The 20,193-nt window shown below is 46.4% G+C and overlaps 1 protein-coding gene across 1 annotated transcript in view; it reads left to right on the forward strand.

Annotated features, from left to right (window-relative positions):
• LOC141745369 (uncharacterized) overlaps positions 1 to 20,193 on the forward strand; it is a 47,534-nt gene that overhangs the window by 25,302 nt on the left and 2,039 nt on the right. The window contains exons 11-16 of the mRNA XM_074593046.1: positions 1,944 to 2,794; positions 10,033 to 10,194; positions 13,050 to 13,230; positions 14,244 to 14,398; positions 15,643 to 15,669; positions 17,195 to 17,313. Of these exons, the coding sequence (XP_074449147.1) occupies positions 1,944 to 2,794; positions 10,033 to 10,194; positions 13,050 to 13,230; positions 14,244 to 14,398; positions 15,643 to 15,669; positions 17,195 to 17,313 (1,495 nt within the window). The remainder of the gene's footprint in view (positions 1 to 1,943; positions 2,795 to 10,032; positions 10,195 to 13,049; positions 13,231 to 14,243; positions 14,399 to 15,642; positions 15,670 to 17,194; positions 17,314 to 20,193) is intronic.

Here is a 20,193-nt window from a genome sequence, read left to right on the forward strand (position 1 = left end):
AGAAGAGCCTGTACGCCTTCTGTTTTTCATGCAGATAGAACACTTTGCCTCTTGCTGCCAAGAGGTGTTTGCAGCTGAGCAGGTCGATCCTCTTCACTCCAAACCAGTAATGTCTCAGCTCCACCTTCTCCTTCCAAGAGGATAGACCCTATTCCTGGTCCTCAGTTCAGGGTCCATCATGCTCATCCCAAGAGTGGGAGGGCTGTTACCCAGCCCAGCACAGGCAACTCCTCATGAGCTTTCCTGTGATATTTCCATGGGTAATGTCTTTCTCTTGTTCCCCACCACAGCAATGTACTGGTATTGTACTGCAGACTGGCACTGACTGCCCCAAATGTGGCTCTTCATAGTGGAGAGACCAAAGGAGGCCGTTGCAATTCTCTATATGATAAACAAGGTCTTCTGTAAGGGACTATAAGCACTACGTGCCCAAGTGACATAAAAAGCCCACCATATGGGATTATTTATCACTGACAGCCCTTTTGAAACTCCAGTGTAAAATATTAAATCTCTGTCTGCCTATGGACAGTAAAGGGCACGTTTCAGTGCTTTCTCAAGGTCAAGAGAAATTCTCAAGATCAAACAGAAGGAATTTAAATAAAAGAGAAAATGATTCATTTAATAGCTAGCTTGGCCTTAATGAGTAAAAGTCTCCCTTGTCTGTGGACGTTGCGGAAAGCAAGCTGGAGGAGGGAAGGCTGGAAAACAGGTTATTTCTGAAATAGGGAGTTTTCTGGGTTACCGTGAAGGAGGGCTGCACAGCGGAGCCCTCCCCACTCTACTGCTAGCGGGGGGGTCCCAGGCTTCCCTGCCTACTTAGGGATAATTACCCTACCCTGAGCAAGCTTGTAAAGCAGCTGCTGGTTTGATGTCAGGCAAAAACAAAGGAACTAGGAGAGGGAAATGAAAGGAAATGAAGTAGGAAGTAAGATATCCTGAAAAGTGTATGCATTGTAGCCCTCTGAGGTGTTCTGGGTCAGGCACTAATAAGGGAAGAGATACCAGAGAAACTGAAGTTTTTCACTGCAACAATTCCTGGTCCCAAATCCACAAACAGATGGATTTGGAGCTGAGATTTACAGTTTGCTAATGGGTGGATGCAGAGCTTTCACCCTCTTTCATATCAGAAGCAGAAGTCTGCCACTGTGAAATACTTGATTCAGAAAAACAGTAAGAAAACCTAGGGGCAGATCTTCAACTCCTGTAGATCAGCCTTTCATCCAGAGACTGTTCTACCACATTACTGTGTGAAATAATTGTGATGTGAAAACAAGTCTTCTTTGTCGATGTGCAAAAAGCTCATGAACAAAGCTGCCCCCATCTCCTTTCTCTTCACAAAGAAGAGTTCATTTGAAGAAATTGCTTCATAGCTAAAACCATACAGGGAGCGGAAAAGATCTACAGTGTCTTGTTTGCTTCTCCTATCAGTACTTGCTTTTTGTCACCTGTATGTGCACAGAGAATACTGCAGAGAACACCAAACAGTTTGCGAATTGCTTGTTGCAACCCAAAATTCACTTAAGCCTATGGAAAGAGATTTCATTTTACCCTTTTTTCCGCTGGTTTGGAATACATTTAATCAGAGGAAATATTTTAGCCTTAAATTAGTGTCTATCATGCTGAAAGAACATGTACTTCTCTGTGTCTATATGCAGGTGATCACTAAGAAGTTATCTGGCTATATGTGTTGTTTTCTGTCTGCTAAATCAGAACTCAGTGTGCATTTATGACTCCCCTGAAGGACTCTGGGGCTATGAAACACAACACTTCTGTGGCAGCAAAGCATACAAGAAAGCTTCACATAGCTCAAGAAACACAAATTAGGGCTTCCCTCCTCTACCACCTTACTATAGACAGTTTTACATTTCACATCCCTCAGGGGATGCACCATACACTGAGTTTCGTAGCCTCCTGTGACCTTCTGCTTGTTCTCTTTTAAGCAGGTAAGAAGAGCCCACGTGCTGAGGACAAAGTCGTGCTAACACATATGAAGATACTGAGCAATGAAGGAATTCAAAACCCAGGGTTAATCCCAGAGGCTCCAGCTGACACAGCCTGCACAGAAGAGTCCCATCTCCCCGGCACCAGCCTCCCACCGGACTGCCAGGGAAATCCCAATGCCGCAGCTGCCCTGGCAGATCCAGACTATGCAGATGCCCCAGCAAGCACAGACTATGTAGCCACCCTGCCTGACCTCAGCACCTTTGAATCCAAGTGCAGACTTCACAGATTCTCCAAATTTGAATCCGAGGACTCAGGGGTTGAATTGCCAAGTGGGGCTAATTCTCCATCAACGCCGACGGGTTCAGAGAAGAGCTTTGTGCTTCACAGCAGAGACTCATTTTGTGACTCGGGCGTGCTTAGCACCTCTTCTTCTCCAGAAATTGACCATCTGATAATGAGAACATGTAAAGAGCGTGCCAGAAATGTCAGCCACCAAGATCCAGAGAGTGAAAAGCAAGCTGAGTACTACAGTCAGGAGGCAGACGCTGTGCAGGGTCCTACAGCTTCCCTAGAAGACTTCAGCGTCCCTCAGGAAGAAAGTCATGGTGAACATTTTGACCAAAGCGAAAGGCAATCTCTGGAAAAGGAACCTACCCCAGAGACAGACGTTCCCAAGGAAAACACTCTTCCCACCCCACCTCCCATAGAAGAGCCAAAGACAATTACTGACAATTTCCCGGAGAATTTTGGCAGCATGCAAGACCTTCAGATCCATGGTCATCAGCTGAAGAAGTACCCCACAAGTGACAGTCTGGATGAATACATGGATGAATGCTGTAGACTGAGTGAGGTAAGAAACACCTAAAGCGAATCTAATAGCTAGGCCTGTCCAAATACCTCAGTCAGAGTTCAAGTCCTATCATCTGTCACAAACTAGGGCACATCTGAGTGAGTTAGAAAATCTCCCCTGAAACTGTTGTAAGCAAGAGATCTTGACAATTGATTTTTAAGAGTGGGGTAAGGATGACTAATGGCTTATGGAGATCTGATGTTTCAAAAAGCCCTAGACTAGAGGATGGACTTGATTCTGGTCTTAAAATGAAGATTATGAAGTTAATCATCTTCCTCTGATACATGGGATGGGGATCAGAGCATAGTTTCTTTTTCAAGGTCAGGTTATTCCTGTTCCTGGGAACAGCTGGACTGCTGTTGGGGCACTGAAGTTTGGAAAGAACTTGTCTAAGGGGCAGCTCATTCCTGTCCAGGCCTGTCCTGTCCTCTTGAACCAGCTCTCTCAAATAATGAGTGAGCAGGGAACTAATGCACAAATTCGAATCTTTGCTGGGCTGGGGATGGAGATCCCATTTTAACCCTCTAGCACAGCTGTGATGTAAATAATATTTTCAGCAGCTTGTCCTACACTTTCCCCCTTGCTGGGTACACTGTCCGACTGACAGGAGAATAAAAAGCCCTTCTGTGCACCTTCTCCCATAGTGGATGCTGGCAAGCGCTCATCCCAGTGCTTTGCCTGAAGCGCCACACTGCCGATCGCTGCCTTGCCTGCCTGCTGCAGTGGCCTCCATGAACCAGTGACAGAAAGATCTAACTGGGGAGCTGATTCTTGATAGAGAGATGGACCAAAAAGCCCCACGAGCAAAAGGAAAGGAGGGGGGGGGCTAGATGAAGAGGGTCACACAGACACAGCAAAAATATCAAAGAAATATCAGATTTCTTTTTGGGGCATTCATTGTGGTAATAGTGATGAATTGGAACGGGAGATGGGTGGGAGGAAGCCAAGTGACAAGTGCTGTGTAGGTAATTTCACCATGACCTTTCTGCCCAGGCCCTGAGCCATCAGGCAATGGCCTTCCTCTCCAGCACATCAAACCCTCCCGAGCAGCGAGGAAGGTCAGAGATGGCCCATCTTTGTAAACCTTGCATATCGAGACAGCACAAGCACCACACAGTCCAACACAGCAACCCCTTCCTCGCCAGAGCTCTCTCACACACGGCAGAAGAGAGATGTCTATTTTGCATGGTTCCCAAACAGACAGCAACCTGGCCTTTTGGCAGGGAGTTCAAAAAAGGAATGGAGCAGGAGAGTTTGAATACAAGGACACTTTATAAAAAGTTACCTAAATTCTCTGTTGCGCTCCAGAGGGTTTGCAGCCAGCTTGGTCGTGTCTGACAGCTCTGGCTGCCCATGAAATTCCTTTAAATCCTTTGTGAAATGGAGCCTCAGTTTCCCAAATGAGAACATTTAAATAAACAAGAGAATAAATTAGAAAGAAGCTGAAGAGGAAATGAAGCTCTTGATGGCTTATCTCCCCTCCTTTTTAATATCCTCACTGGCTGAGTGCTAAAGCTCTGTGCCCCAGAGCACTTTTCTTTGTTTGTTTTTCGAGCTGTATAAATACAGCTGTGACCTAGATGCTGGAGAAGTTTGCCCCTCTCCACAGAGCACCTCCAGGCATGTCAAGAGCAGCACTCTTCAAACTGCTGGGATGCCAGGTAGCAAGAAATGCCCCCAGCTGGTGCAGAGCCCCAGTGCTGGTGCTACGCTGTGTGCCACAGCGCACAGGGACATCCTCTGCCATGGGGCAGAGCCTTCTACTTGGCCCTGCCCCCCCCAGACCTGCACAAGGCTGACTTGTCCTCACTGTTGTACAACAGAGGCAGGACAGAGTGAGACCCACTCAGAAACAATGTCCAGATGATCATTTGCCCATAGAGCTGATGGGCGCATCTTGGTTCACCCCAGCTGAGGCTCTGCTTCAGGCTTACTCTGTGGTTTTCACATTTGCCCATAACCTGTCCAAGATAGAACATGGTACTTAGGAGCCATCTGGCCTGATATTATCTCAGGGACTCAGATACCCCTGTAAATGCACTCAATGTTGTCTGAAAGATAGCAAGCTAGTTCAGGGTATTCCCACTCTGCTTGGCAAAAAACATGGCAAACCAAATTGTTCCATCGAATCAGTTCCCGCTGCACTAAATTCATATTGCTAGAGATGCAAGAGTGCTTACCCTGGCTTGTATTTAATGCCAGGTGAGAGCATTATTTAATTATAGGTGACAGCAACTTCCTCAGTCCTGTGGCTGGTTTTGGGAATACAACTTGCAAGTAACAGGAGAGCAGTTGAGTTTCCCTAGCCCAGCTGGCTGTGGCAATGCCAACAGCACTGTGCTTACTGGCACACCACAGCCGAGCAAGGATTCAGTCTCTGGATGAGGATGTCCCTTGATGTCCTCCCAGCCTCTCTCACTGCTGAGGCCACTTCCAAGAGAACAGGAAGGAAACTGCCGAAAAAGAGAGACTGAAAAATGACCAAATGTTTTGACCATTTGGATTCATTTGGTGGATGGTTTTGGCTGAAAATATACATCAAATTGTTTCAGTCTGGCGTTTCTTAAACAAAGATTTCTGATCTTTTGTTTTGAACTGTCATTATTTTGAAATTTGCCTACATTTAGAAAGATGAAAGAAAGTGGAAGCTGTCAAACAACAAGTAAAAGAACTTTGAAGCCTAAATAAAAGCATTTCCTTTTAAGCCAAATTAAGTGTTTGGGGTCAGTTTGAAGATACATAGCTTTTGATGCTTTTGCTTTGCAAACACTTCCTCACGCTCCATAAAGTTTACATTTAAAGTCAGCCCATACCCCTAGAAGAAATGAGAGGGTGGGAGCATTGTCGTCATTAAATGAAAAAAAACCAAAACAAACCCACCATTATCCACACAGTGCTAATTATTCTGGGCAAAAGTAGTCAAAATACATCTCTGCAGAGAGTGGTATGGTTCAGGGGAAGGATAGGGCAACCTGTGATGGTCAGCCCCATAGCCTGTGCGTGCCGCTTGGAGGAAACCAGAAGCTATCAGTAAGCACAGCCCCTCCTGGACAGCAGGGTGGAGCCGTGAAAAATATACAGCACGATCCCTCTCTTTCCTGTTATTCACAAGCCTTTCGGTGCTGTCAGCTTCCAGTGACAAATGCTTCCCACTCAGCCTGTGGCGTCACTAATCAGTTGCTCCAAGCCCACGGTGGGAGGATTGTAATTACATTCCATGGCTGTCGGTGCAGTGACCATGCTGCCTCTGTACTGGCCATGTTAACGCAGCATGAGTGGGCAGTGAGGGATGTATGGGAGGATGGAGCATGGTACAACTCAAAACTATCCACAAGAGAAAGCAAAGAGCATTGCATGAAGTGCAGAAACCTAAGTCACTGCAAGAAACGTCAGTGGGCTCTTGTCTGAATGAAGACCTTTACCTGCAAGCTAGTCCTGCCCATCAGCTTTGGCTCCTGCTGCCAGGTCCAGCCCAGGACAGTTTTCCATTGAGCCCAATTGAAGAAAAACCCATCACATGCATCAAAGTAACATCATGGCTGCAATTAGTCAGGACAAAATGCTGATTAGATGGATCAGAAATGCAGGTTTTGATTATACCTCAATTGGACAAGAGGTTTGAAAACAACCGTCTGTCTTGCAGCTCCCACTGAACTTCAAACCTTTGTAGTGCTCAGGTGCTGCAGCGCGCACGATGTTACACATTCACAGAGACAGAGGGACAGACTCCCACCTCTGCGACTCTGGTGGCTTCAGAGAAAAAAACGTAATTTTATACCAGTCAAAATATTGACTGGAGGGCTCCAGATAAGCCAGAGTTCCCAGTGCAGATGCTGATCCTGTTTTTTTAAGCTTCCTAAGAAATCTGTGGGCCAGCACAATTGTGGTTTATTGCCAGCTGAGCAGGGATACATGTAAACCAGTCCCCAAAACTTACTTAGGTGAGCACTCACAAGGGCAGAGATCTCTTTTTAGCTCCATGGGTATAAAGTCAGTGTAGTGCACCTTAACTCTGCAGGGTCAAAACTGTAGTGGGAGTAACTCAGCATAATATGGCTGAGAGTCTTGGATTCCTTTTCTTCCAGCTGAGGGTCTGGTTCACTCTGATGTACCTGAAAGCAAAATCTGGCACCTGCTTGTGCATTACGTTGTTACTCTCCTAGCACAACTTTAACCATCTGATTCATAAATTGTGTCTGTCTGATCCTCTGCATCTTTGCCTTCAAAAAAATAGGTGAGATGTTTTTCCTTCTTCATAGGTTTCATCAACTCAAAAATGGGTACATGGCTTTTGTTCCAATACCATTTGACAGTCCCCATGTGGGGAATGGGAAAAAATTCAGTCCTGTTAGGTGTGTGTTTTGGGAAGCTTCAACTGGGAGGACAGAGGCTGGAAGAGACTCATCCTGGAAAATGTGTGCAGTTTTCCTATGGTTGCTCATCCTCCACTGCTAGCGTAAAACTCTCACAGGTGCTGAGAGGAAAATATTTAGACCAGAATGCGACAGAGCAGGTTCTATGCTGCAGGTGGCATGACCAGAAGATAGCAAGGGCTGTTTAGGTAATTCCAGTTTATGGAAGAGAAAAAGTCCTGGAAGGGTCACTGGAGAGGCCCTCTTTGAGCAATTGTTTTGGGGGCAACCAGCTGAATTACACAAGTTTTCTGTATTGAATGCCTGCTATCTCTGAGCAATCCTCATGCTAACTAGGGAAGCAAGGTGAAGTATCCCCCCCCTTAAAACCTTTTACCCTTGCATGCCGACCACAGAGGTGGCTGACCCTGCAGGGATGGGCAGGCACTATAGGCTCAGCCTGATTTGCCTTTTGCTCATTTGCACTCACTGGGATCACTTCAATAAAATGCAAATTAATTTCCTATTAAATAGCCCAAACTGCCTGCCCTGAGCAGCCTCTGAAGGATGGCTGTGAAACAGGGGCTTCCAGCACACATCCAGCATATTGGGTCCAACCTTCAGTCTGGTTTAGGTTCTCCACAAGAATAAATCCCCCTTGCCCCAAGGCCTGGACCAACTGCTCTACACCCTTTCCATCCCTTTTTTTTTTTTTCTTCTAGGGACTTATATTCTCAGGAGTTGGAAGTTCTCTCTAACTTCTGCTAAAAGCCAGATTTTCTCCATGCCTGCTCAAAACCCCTTTGTTTTCAAGTGCCTTCAGCCCTATGCACATGGCACTCGAAATCTGGGCCACCTTCCCTTCTCCTCCCCTGCCCGTTTTGCCCTATAAACCTAGCACCTGCAAACACAAAGCAGGACCTTAAGTGTTAAGCACTGGATAAATATGGAACACAAAGAGGGTCCCTGCCTGAAAGAGGTGACAGTCAAGAGCTTCCTGCTCTCTCCTCAATCCTGAGGTTACAGCCAAATGTTTTACTTTATCCTCTTTTCCAAGAGCTCCTCTGTCCCTTGTAGTCTTCCCTTGTGTTTCTACAGCTATAAAATGGATTGAATTTGGCTCACTGTCTCCATAGGACAATATAGGCATGCCATCAGTCACTGGAACAGCAAACTGACAGAAAAGGAAGTTGTTAAATGTGCAAAAAGACGGTATGGAGTGGCAGAAAGCCTAATTTTCAAGGGGAATGAGGAGCTTTTGACTACCCATTTTGGGACAGCTTAAAAAAAAACACAGATTTTCAGAAGCTAATACTCATGTACTTTCTGAAAAATCATGTTTCTGAAGCTGGGCACCCCAAAATCCCTAGCTGCTTTCAGGTATGTTGGTTATAATGCGTTTGATTCAAGTTTTTCCCAGCAGGCACCATGTGGACTTTGTTCTCCCTGTGAGTCCTGGGGCTGCCCCGTCCCACTGCACAGACACGCTGAGGGCTGTTTTATGGCCGAGTAACCTTTGTCTTGCCACCACTTCTGCAGGCTCTGCCCGAGAGGAAAATAAAAATCATGAATGTGAATGACTGGTTGGCTTGAAGTCACTGCAGTTTTTCATATGATTTCATGTGACCTCTGTCCTGACCTCAGACACAAAAGCATCTGGACATAATAATACCTGTTTATAAATAACATTGTATCATCATTTGTTTAAAAAGAAGTAAATCCTAATGTTGATTATTTTTGAACACACCATGAGCTTTCTGACATAATGAAAATACAGGAAGAGTCCCAAGGCTGGCATTTCCCCAAAAATGTAGATTGTTGTGGGAAAGGAGACAGAGTAAGCTTCCTGCTTTTGTAGAGGAAACTTATTTTTTGAAGTAAGATAAACTTAGAGCACCGCTTTTGTAAAGATCGAGGCTTATTTTACTTACTGATATCACACGCACATCGTCAGGCAGCGCCAAGGTGGAAGTGAGCCTCTGTATGCATTTGTTAGCACGCTCGGCAGAGTCCGCTTGCGGTGCAGGAGAGGACACTCGCTGCGCCTGGGGAAGTCCTGGGGCCAGAAACGGCGAGGCGCCGAGCAGGAGGCTGGGAAGCGCTGATGCCTGTCCTCTACCACAGGATTACTGTCTGTCTCCAGCACTGAGCAGCTGTGAGACTCCGCAAGTCCTGGGTGGGGGGAGAGAGTGGTACAGAGTGTCCCGCCATAACCAGACAGCAAGCTTGATCCTGCAGACTTTCTTCAGGCATCTCTTAATGACTGAGAATGTAGCAGCAGGGACATAAGCTGGGATCTCCTAAACAACAGTGGAAAGATGTTCTTTCACTTTGGCAGCTTGGTTCAGGCATGCGTCCCTTTCACTGACCCACCAGTGATGAAGGTCCGAGTTCAGCTGTGCTGTAATGGTTGCAGATTGCCAAAGGCAGACAAAATGCATCCCCAAGTTGGTCACAAAGCAGCAAATCACTGTGACCTGCAGATGTGTGCCTTTGGGTAGGAGCCAAGCTCAGCCTCAATACACATAAGCATGACTTGCACTGAGGGCAATGGGCTAAATGAGCCATACTAACCCCAGTCATCTATACCATACAGCAGGACAATGTTTGTAAGCGCACTGTGGCCGGTAAAAGACAAAAATTAGCCTGGGAGGTGAAACTAGAAACAGGCCGTCACAAGTTTTACCTCTGTGTCAGCCTGGGATCAGTCGGAAGAGTACCTCTGATGCAACATCTTGCTGGGTAATCCAGAAAAGAGCTGCGAGCAAGCAAGCAACACTGCAGCTCAAATCTGGCTATAACCTTGCAAGTGGAAGCCTGAGTGTCTTTACCATGGCCCACGGAACTGTAACTTACTCTGTGGTCCAAGCTGTATTGTCCTTGCAGGTGAACCAAGGTAACAGCAAAGTCCTGGGATCTGGTCTGGGATACCTGGAACACATTTGCCAACTGATTGAGAAGATTGGGCAGCTGCAGGAGCACAACCTGCGTCTCCAAAAGCAAGTGTGCAACTTGCAGAAAGAGCAGAAGATGAGGCAGATAAAGGAGGTAAGCAGACACCACAATATCTTCCATTAAATGGTACACTCAAGGCCCAGATGGAAAGTTCCACATCTGTGATGGGGAAGATGCTGATTTACTGGACCCCACACCCACCTGGGCTGGGTGCTCTGATCTTCAGGGAGCCCTCATCTACCACAGTGGGCTCAGCTTCCCTTAGGGTGGGCTTGGGTTTCTGTTCTTGTTCAGTTTTTGTCTCCCAGATGTGCTTGCTTCTATTGAGTTAAAAAGCATCCCTCTCACCTCATGCGATGGCCAAGCTCGAAGTCAGAAGCTTTTACTTCTCCACAGTTGAAAACTTCCCAAGAACCAATCTGCCCCTGTCAATGCTATCAAAACAAAACATTTCCATGGACCTCCTTAGCAATTGTGTTTTGAATTAAAAGCTCGCTCTTTTCCTTCTGGTTTCAAACTGTCAAAATCCCAGGATTTCCCACAGAACAGACACAATGGGAAAGAGAAACAGTGGTACTGCTACTCAACTCCATGCTCTCTTTCCCTTCCTGCGCCTCTGAGCTTCCAGCTGAATCTCTGACATGAAACTTCTCAGCATTTCTAATAGTATTTTTTTTTTAATCAGCCAGAGCTTGCTGGGGAATTTGACTGAAATTTGCAAATCATTTCAGTGTCCTCCTAAACAGCACTTTTTAGCCCCTGCATATTTTGGTTCAGCTCTACCCCACTCTGCTTCTCAGTTCTTTATCTTTGGCCATCACACCACGTTTCCAGCTTTTTTTGTCCCCTCCCTTTGTATTTATTTTATCACCCCCGAAGGAACAGAAGGGGTTTGTCACACTCAGCTATTTCTTCCCAGCCATGCTGTGGCAAGTCTTTTATTCTCCCGACAGCATCATTCCTCCCCTGGTGCTGCTCTCCCACCTGCTGGGACTGGATCTGCAGTAGGTGACTGACGACTCCTCAGAGCCAAAGCCAAGTTGTGAGTCAGGTTGCAAAGCAGCATAGCCTGTCATTTCCATGTACCCATCTCTCACGCTCAGAGGAATGCAGCCTCCTACATAGAGCCTGGGAATTGTTAACACATTTCCTGAAGCTTTACAACTGTGAGTCATTGCTCAAAGTAACTCTTCCAAGCTGCAAATTCAGGGTCAATTCCTCATCTGGTGTATGTGCCCCCTCCTCCCCAGCTCCCACTGAAATGAAAGGCACCGTGCTTTCATTTAAATATTTGAAACTTTGATCTTCTGCTTTTTTCTAAGATCTCTCAGCAGTGCCTTCTCAGCCGCCTTTGTCCCATACTGTTCAGTGGGGAACTGGACCCCCAAATGTAACATTCAGCACTTGCAATGTGCTCTACAAAACTGGGTAATCTCGCTCAGGTATCTCTGTAGTGCCTGCATCTCTTATATCTCATAGCTCTCCATCATTTTCCTCTTCAGAGTCACAGCCCCTCTGTGTAGAAGAGGAATGCTACTACCCCAGTTTGCCATGAGATGTGGAGGTTGCTGTCCACATCATACTTGGGAGGCTATTTTCCAAACCATGTTCACTCTCCATGCAGACTATGAGCGTGGAATTTCCCATACCCCAGACATGGCTAAGGAAGACAGAATCCCCAGAGCAGAGATGGGTTAGTATGGTATTAAGAGCTGGTCACGAGGACCGTAGATGGCAGTGCCCCAATGCTGTTTTGAGAGCGGTACAGACATTGCCACAGAGACCAATGACGTTTCCAGAAGCACTCAGATGATGCAGGTTGCTGAAGCTGACAGAGCTGTACTGATTTATTCCATAAAGTACCAGGCAGTTTAGATCGCAGGAAGCTGAAGGCACTCCGTCATTAACAGGACTAGCCTTGACCAAGTGGGATGATGGAAAACTTAGAACATTTTGAAACATCTGAAACATTTATCTTTTGCAAAATGCTGTGCAGTTGCAGCGAGCAGCTTTTTCCAGCAGAATCATGGATCTTTAAAACAAACAAAAAAAAATAGAGAGTTATATCATTGTTTACCTTTGCTGTAAACCTACTAGATCTCACCATCTTGAAGACCTTATGAAGAGACCTCCCAGACATAACCACAGCAGGTGCTGCTGTGTATGGTATTGATCCTGGGACACAAAGGGAACACAGATACTCCACATCCTTTGCTTTACAAGGAAGTCTTCAATGCCCTGGGCCAAAAGCAGCATCTCTCATGAGATTTTCAAAGCATGACCCAAAGGTATAGGTACTGCAAAGCGCCATCCAGCTGTGGCAACATATCCAGATGAAACGTTACATTAAAACTGTCAATTGCTTGGGGGTCTCCAGAGGCGAACAGCAATAAAGAGTTTGGTTCCCTTTCCACTTAAGCTACATAAATGTCTCCTTGCTTTCTGCCCTCCTAAACTCTTGTGCAACATGGCTGTGCAAGGTACAAAATCTACCCACCATACAGCAGCTGAAGTACCACATGCAGCGAATCTCATTGGTAACATGTAAGAGAACTATGGCATCCCATCAATAAAAATGTAAGATACTGCTCTCTGTGCACATTCCAAAACAAATAATATTATCTTAAAATGCGAGTCACTGCTTTAACAGATCAGTTTATTTACACAAATGCCTTAGCCAAGCAGCTCTGTGTTTAGAAACTTGTATTCAATTTCTTCTGGGAAACAACCCCAAAAGATGCTGAGTATCAAACAATTTAAATTAAACACAAATAAGCCCATGAAAAAAAAAAAAAAACCTGAAAAATCTACAGTGCCAACTCCAGGCTCCTCAGCCTTTTGAAGAGTTAAATAATTTGTCTGGGTCCTGATGGAATGATTGCAATTTGTGTAACATCACACCACATGGTTACCTGAGAATCCACATACTTTCTTCTTGTCCTGTGTAGGAGTACCTTCTGCAACATTGCTCCTGTGGAGCTGCCAGCATCTTCCTCCACTCGTACCAAGACGTGAAGACATTGTTTGCTGGGAGAAGCAGACCTCACAGCCTCTTGGTTCAGACTGGAAACCCTTCTGATCTTTCCATCATCCCAGAAATAGGAGCAAACACTGAAAAGCTGAGCAATGGTGAGTTCAAATACCTCTAACCTGCCCTCCTGCTTGCCACCAGTTGGTGAAATAAGCTAACCAGCACCTTCCTTTTCCCCAGGAAAGAAAGATGGGAACAGCGCAAGGTGTTAGTGGAATTAAACCTTAGCTGAAAATTTGAGAGATGTGTTTTAAAATGCTTTGTCTACACCTAGGATTTTAACACTTGCTTCTTCACATGTGTGAAGCAGGACTTTTTGCTCTGCAGATGTGGCTACAAAGATTAGGACAAATGCGTTATAAAACGGGTCTCTCTTTTGGAAACTTAGCATGCCTGAATGGGTCCATTAGTGGAGCCCCTCCATTTGGCTTTAAAATCCCCCCCAGCCAAGGTAGGATTTGATCTAAGATGGAAAGCCTTATGCCTGTTATTAGTCTCCTTCCCTCTCGAGCAGGCACAGAACACATTCCTGGAAGATGACTTATTCTATAGACTAAGTGGAAATAAGCCACAGCTGCAAAGCTTGGATCCAGAGACCAACTTTTCCAGAAGGGTGAGAAAGACTGAGCTCAGCCTACTGATGATAAAGCCAGCTGAAAAGTCTGGATCCAATGTTAGATGTGAACCAGCCCACTAAGAGAGCCTGGTTGGTTTATTTCAAACCTTGGACTCCAGCCTGCCTCCAATACCTGGTGAAACACAGAGCATCAACACACCTCCTAGCAGGATTGAGTCAGAGTGTAATGGCCTTTGGGATCTCTAGTGCTGAGGTTCAGAAATGCTCTTTCCTGGCAGTTTCAGAGCAGGCCTGGAAGGAAAATAAGGCCATGAGGAAGACATTAGAAAGCCTGCTGTGGTCGGATGCTTTATTGGAGCATTTACCTTCTTTCCACTGAAGTGTGGCATGAAAACACATGAGGTCTCATCCCACCATTAAGTCACTTGGGTTCTCATCCCATCTGGAGTTGCAGCTTGCTGGCAGCACTGCCCAGAGGCCATCCTAGCAGGACACTGCTGAGAAATGTGAGCAAGTTCTTGTATTTCATTGCAGGAGGTGAGAGATACCCAGAGTCAGGAAACAGCCAGCCGATGGTGGGGCTCAGGAAGTCGTCAAACAATAGGAACAACAAGGAGAATGAGTTCAGAGAAGCTGGTAGCATGGCTGAGGGACAGGCTTTTCCATCAAAGGACCCTGCAGTAAGAAAGGTGAGTGATAAGCTTGGAGCCAGACTTTGACTGGGACCTGTGGGAGACGCAGGGAGAAGTTCTGCTCAGGCAGATCAGAGTGGGGTGCCAGGAGAACAAGCCAACCCCATCTGCTACTGAACAGGGCTGGGGCAGTGAGGGCCAGGGTCCTCTGTGCCTTTCTGATCCCAGCCTTAAATGAAGACAATGGCTATGTCTTTATGCCAAGAAAGGCACAAACAGAGCACTGGTGCAGCAGAGAGGAGTACTGCAGGCAGCAGCATGGGCCCTTGCTAACTCCAGATAACTCATTGTGTGAACCCTCTCATAAGTATCTTCACTACTGCTGCTAGTGAGATTAAACCAATCACACATTCATTACCACATACAAAAATTTAATGCATCAATCCTTAGCTGGCAACGCTTATTACCAGACTGGCAGCATATCAGTGTAATTAACTCCAGGCCCTAAAGCATGTTTCAGGGAAACTGTGTCACTGAAGTCCAAGGGAGTCAGGAGGAATGCTTTTCCTCTCTCTTTCTTTCCCATTGTTTGTGGCTGTCTCAGCACTTTCAGGTTCCGGTGGGGATCAGAAGTGCTGAAATGCCAGGGCAGAGGCTCTAATCAGAGTATTCCCAGCCTGACAGGAAAGAGGAAGGAGTAGCTCTGCCATGGGAAAGACCTTCTCAGGAGATTTCCACCCCAAAGTTGCAAATAGGTTGCAAACATTTCGAACTTCAGAAACCAAATCAAGGCTGAATCCTGAAAGGTGCTCCATGCTCTGGCTTGTGTCCAGCCAGCTTCTGGAGTACGAGCATTATTGTGAGCACTTGGGAAGCCCTGATAGCTTCACAGGACTGCAGAATCAAGATCCACACTCTTTAAAACTGAGTCCTGGTGCTCTCTTGTTACACCACACCTTAGCATTGTCACTTAGCATTGCATTGTGTACCCTGAGTATAAAGTGCCCCATTTACTTCTACAGTCAGGTACTGTATGGGAATCCTGCTACACTAGTCCCCAGGCTACTAGGTGCTATACACATGAACTGGCAGACTAAATACAAAAGGGAGGCGAGAGGTGGAGGAGTAAAGAAGGGATTATCACACGTGTGAGGGACTGAATCGTAAAGAGATAATGGACTTGACCAAGGCTATGGGTGGACTCCAGGGCAGAGCTGAGAACAAAGCCCAGTCTGTTCCCAGCACTGTGAGATAGTCTTGCTGCCTTGTTATTTATCAACGTATTTGCCTTTTGTTTTTAGGGTCTGGACGTCAGCAGGAACATCTCGGTATGTACTGCCTTTGCAGAATATATTTAACTTGTACCTGCATTATCATAGACCAAGCCCCTGTAGTGCACAGCATTATACATGAACAAAAGAGGTTCACTGACCCCCGAAGTTTACTATCAAAGTAACAGACACACATTTATTATGACTTACTGCATGTGGTCCGTTGTTGTCCCACCCTCACTGCAGACAGCAGGCAACTGCTCAGGCTCTCTGTGGTATTAGCAGTGCTTGCTTTTCTGCGACACCACCAGCACAATGAGGGACTAACTGGCCAGGCTTCCAAAACCCTTCCACAGCACACCTAAATCCTAGGAGTAAACACAAAGGTTTGATATTTCCACGAGTAAACAGTCTCACTTACAGGCAATTAACTCAATAGCACAGAAACCGGTGTTGCAGTTTTCAGCTGAGCCCATGACCTCATCTGAAGTTTTGAACTGAAAACTTAACAGAGCCCCAAGACGAATTACTGCAACAGGCTCTGCCTGGGCTGGCGTGTGTGGCTGGGCAGAAGCCAGGTTGTGCTCCCAAGGTGGCCACAACTCCTGGAGCAATGGCTCTGCTGGTGGCACAGTGGGAAGGCACCTCCCGACAGGGCAGAACAATGCCCTGAACGTGACAGTGGTTTGAGAACTCCACTCAGACAGGAATCGTTTCTCCCAATTACAGTAGTCCTGGGGCATGATCTCTTTTTGTTCTTTTCCCAAGGTTTTCCAGTCATTACTTTAGGAAATTTAAAACAATGTAGCATAAAACCATGAGGTTTTTTTATGCGTGGCTCCTTTTTGGTTCATAAATCCAGATGAGCTCAGCCCTGAGAGAACAAACATTGTGGGGGGGGTGGGGGGTGGGGGTAGCTCTCATGAGACTCCCTGACCTCCTGATAATCTCTATTAGCATTTCAAATATAAGTGCCCAATTGCTGTGGCTTGAAGACGTGACAGGGAAACAAAGGCTTGATCTCTTCTAATTCATGGTCCACAAAAGTCACCACCTTGAAAAGGGCTGATACCAATGCACCTGGCCTAATAGAAAGAAGGGAGTCAAGCTGCTTTTTTGGGTTGTTTTTGTTGTAAAGGCCCCCCTGGGTGCATGTGAGTAGGTAGGAAACCAAACTGATCTTTTCCTTTAGTACAGCGTAACAATAAGGTAAAACGTGCCTTTAGGCAGCTACTCAGCCCTCACCAGTGAAGTGCTCTCACTCTCTGAAACCTTAAGTCAGAATCAACAGCAGAGTCCTAGGTACTGACATGTTACCAAACAAAATACAAAAAGGATGGTATTACCGACAGTTGATCCCTCCTGTCTCATTGTGCCCTATACAGGTACAGGCTGGCCACTGGGCATCATTGAAGGGTGTTAAAAATTCTTTTGTGGGACCTGACCTTTTTCCATATGAAATACCAAAGCTCCCCTCTTCCTACCACCCTGGAGTACCCCAAAGCATCATATGTTGGCCAGATAGGGTCTGCCAGCAGCTAGCCTCACGTCCTTCAAGATGTGGTTTCTTTTTGCTCCCTAGGGTGAGGGCCATGCTTGGGGGAGAATGAGGGATCTTATGAGGAAGACACGGCTGAGAAACCAGAACAAGCTGGGGCTGTCCTCTGCTGCTCTGAAGAGGTCCTGCCCACAGTTGTACAGGTAAGGCGGAGCTATGGGAGATTCACCTCTGGTTGTTGCTGGCTGGAGAAGACCCCTCCTTACCTTCTCTCCATTCCATGTGGCGGTCCTGGCCAGCACAGCCATTTGCTTCTTTAGTGCTCAGGTACTCTAAGGTCCCAACTGGATAAATGTTACCTCTGTGAGAATAATGGAAACATTAGGGTCCCTAAAAGAGGGTGCTTATCCCCAACAGGGCAAGGGGATGTTGACAATTAGCCAAAGCCTATTTGCCTTTCTGCTCCCCCCTAAGCATTCCAGTCAAGGTTAATGCTCTCCTCTATCCACCTTCACACCTTTCATCCATTGGAATGGTAACACATACTGCATCTAATGTCTGATGGGATGGGACAGTCAGGATCAGCTGGAAGGTATCCTGTTAGAGGAGATGAAGTTTGCTGAGCATGTGCTCCTGGGTAGGACCCGCTTGTTGCTGTGGATGAACTTTTGGGTCAAGCATGAGGTCTCATTTCTATTAAGAGATCTGTGCTGGTCTCTTGGGCAAGTTTGTCTATCAGGCTAGTTACATACTATAATATACTGTATACTATATACAGAAATACCGTGTGGTGCATGTCTGTCTGAGGTGATGACAGTGCTACCAGCTACCCCTTGCACAGATATTCCCTGTGCGCTTGCCAAATCTTCCCAGCTGGTTTAGTGAATTTGGGGCGTTTTTGTATGTAATCAGGTAACAGGAAGAGCCTAGGTACATTACTCACCAAAGCAGGAGCATGACATGGAACTGTGCTCCTCCCTGTGTTTTTTCAGCTGAGGTCTCAGTAACCTTGAGTTGAACAGCTCAAATGTGCTTAAGGCCTCAGGTTTTAGCGGGGATGATGGTGGGGAAACTGGCAGTTGTTTAAGCGCTCAGGAATGTCCCATTGTTCCCCTTAGACAGCCTGTACCTACCTTACAGAATGCATAAGGGAACTGGGAATCTTGTAATTACAGCTGGGGGAAAAAAAAAAAAACCAAACTCTGTAGTTCAGGGAGTGATTTTTCCAGCTGGGAAAAGCTTGGTTGGGGCCCAAGCACACGTAACAGGCGAGCTTCCTCCTATTGTTTGAGAAACTGAAAGAAACACAAAGCAGAAAGAGATCAAACAGTTCCATCTAAAATAGATGGTGAACCAGCTGGGGAAGAAATACAAACTCTTGTGAACCTTCCCTCTAAACCTGAGTAGAACCAGGACTTCATTTGGGCTGCAGAAAAGCCCTGTTTCTGTAACGTCCTGCTTGCCCCTTTCTCTGCGGCACCGAGGACGCTGTCAGTGCTCCCTGTGTGAGAACTGCAGGCTAGGCTGCAGCTGGCTAAATCGAGGTACTCCCAACGAAGGGCCAGCCCAACAGCTCCTAACAGAAACAGCTTGCGCCCCTTTCACACCTATACTGGACAACTACTACTGTCATGGAAGTGCTGTACAATGAGATGCCAAATGGACAATTTTCTACCTGGTTCTAACTGGGCAGTCCCAGAGGTCTTGTACCCTGATTTTTCCAGGATGCTTTATTGTCGTGGTTTAGCCTCAGATGGCAACAAAGAACCACGTGCCGCTCGCACGTGCCTTCCTAATACAGGAAGGATCGTAAGAAAAGGCAAGACTCTTGGGTTGGGACAAAGGCAGTTTAACAGAACAGCAAAGGGAACAGGCAAACAACAACAACAACAACACGGACAGGGGAATATGCCGACCGGCCGGACCCGGGACGCCCCAGCCCGCTTTTAAGCAGCAAGTTCCTGCCCCCTCCCCCGGCAGCTCAGGGTGGGCGTGGCTCACATGGCATGGAATACCAGGAAAAGTTAACCCTATCCCCACCGGAACCAGGACATTTATGTAGCTGATGAATGGCCTTCTCTTTCCTTTCACTTTCTTCTCCCATATATCTACATAAACCCCTTGCCTCCCTCCATTTTCTCTTCTCCTTCTTCCTAGCTCCTATTGCTCAGCCCTCTCCTTATTTGCTCTTGCTTTTTTTACCCCGCACCCTGCAATAGCAATGCACTGACATTGGGCTTTTCACTGGTGCCTGGAAAAGCTAGGCACCTTGCTCCTATGGCGTTTTGGATACGCAGTTGCCATCAGGCTCCTTTGAAATAAAAAGTTAGGCTTAGCGGATCCCCAGCAGATGCTGCTGGACAGAAAGCCAGGCCCTTCCTACAGCAGTACCAGAATGGTAAAGCAAGAAAGTCTCGCTTGTCTGCAGCTCTCGGCAAAGCAAACATTGAAGCCCTGATACTCTCAGCATTTAAAGCCACTGTCTTTGTTATAATTTATGAAATGTGTTTGTCCTGGCTCCTGGTCCTGTTTGTACATGCAGGTGTATGGAATTGGCTTGCTTTTGCTTACCCGGGCTTCCTTGGGCCCAGAGACAGCTCCTGAGGTCTTGAACTGGAACGGCTTGGATGCTGGTGCCCTGCATTAACACACAGCTCTGAAGGAAGCAGAGAGTTGCTGCTTTTGACACCCAGTCCCACTTGAGTCATTTGGGCAATTAGAGAAAGTCTCTTTGTTTTTGTTTTTGTAACTAGGTCAAAGCAAATCCTTTCATGCTCCCACTCTGCCTATGATGAATGATCTGCTCCAGGGCGGTTGTTTTGTTTTTCTTTTCTGTCTTTTTTTTTTTTTTTTTTTTAACATCCACAAAAGAATTCTCATAGTAGAGAGAGAACTTGGTTCTTCCAGCGGGAGAGAGGGGGGCTTGCCAAGGCAAACATACTGGCACAAGACTTGGTGGTTTGTCATACATTGTTCTAAACAGGCTCAGGTTTTCATTTCATTTTCTTTTTCCTGCTAGTACATTTACTCCCACAAAGCAACGTCTGTTTTGTGCAAAGGGCCAGAACAGACTGATGAATGAC

Source organism: Larus michahellis, chromosome 6 (assembly GCF_964199755.1).
Source record: "Larus michahellis chromosome 6, bLarMic1.1, whole genome shotgun sequence".
In the NCBI taxonomy this organism is placed as follows: domain Eukaryota; kingdom Metazoa; phylum Chordata; class Aves; order Charadriiformes; family Laridae; genus Larus; species Larus michahellis.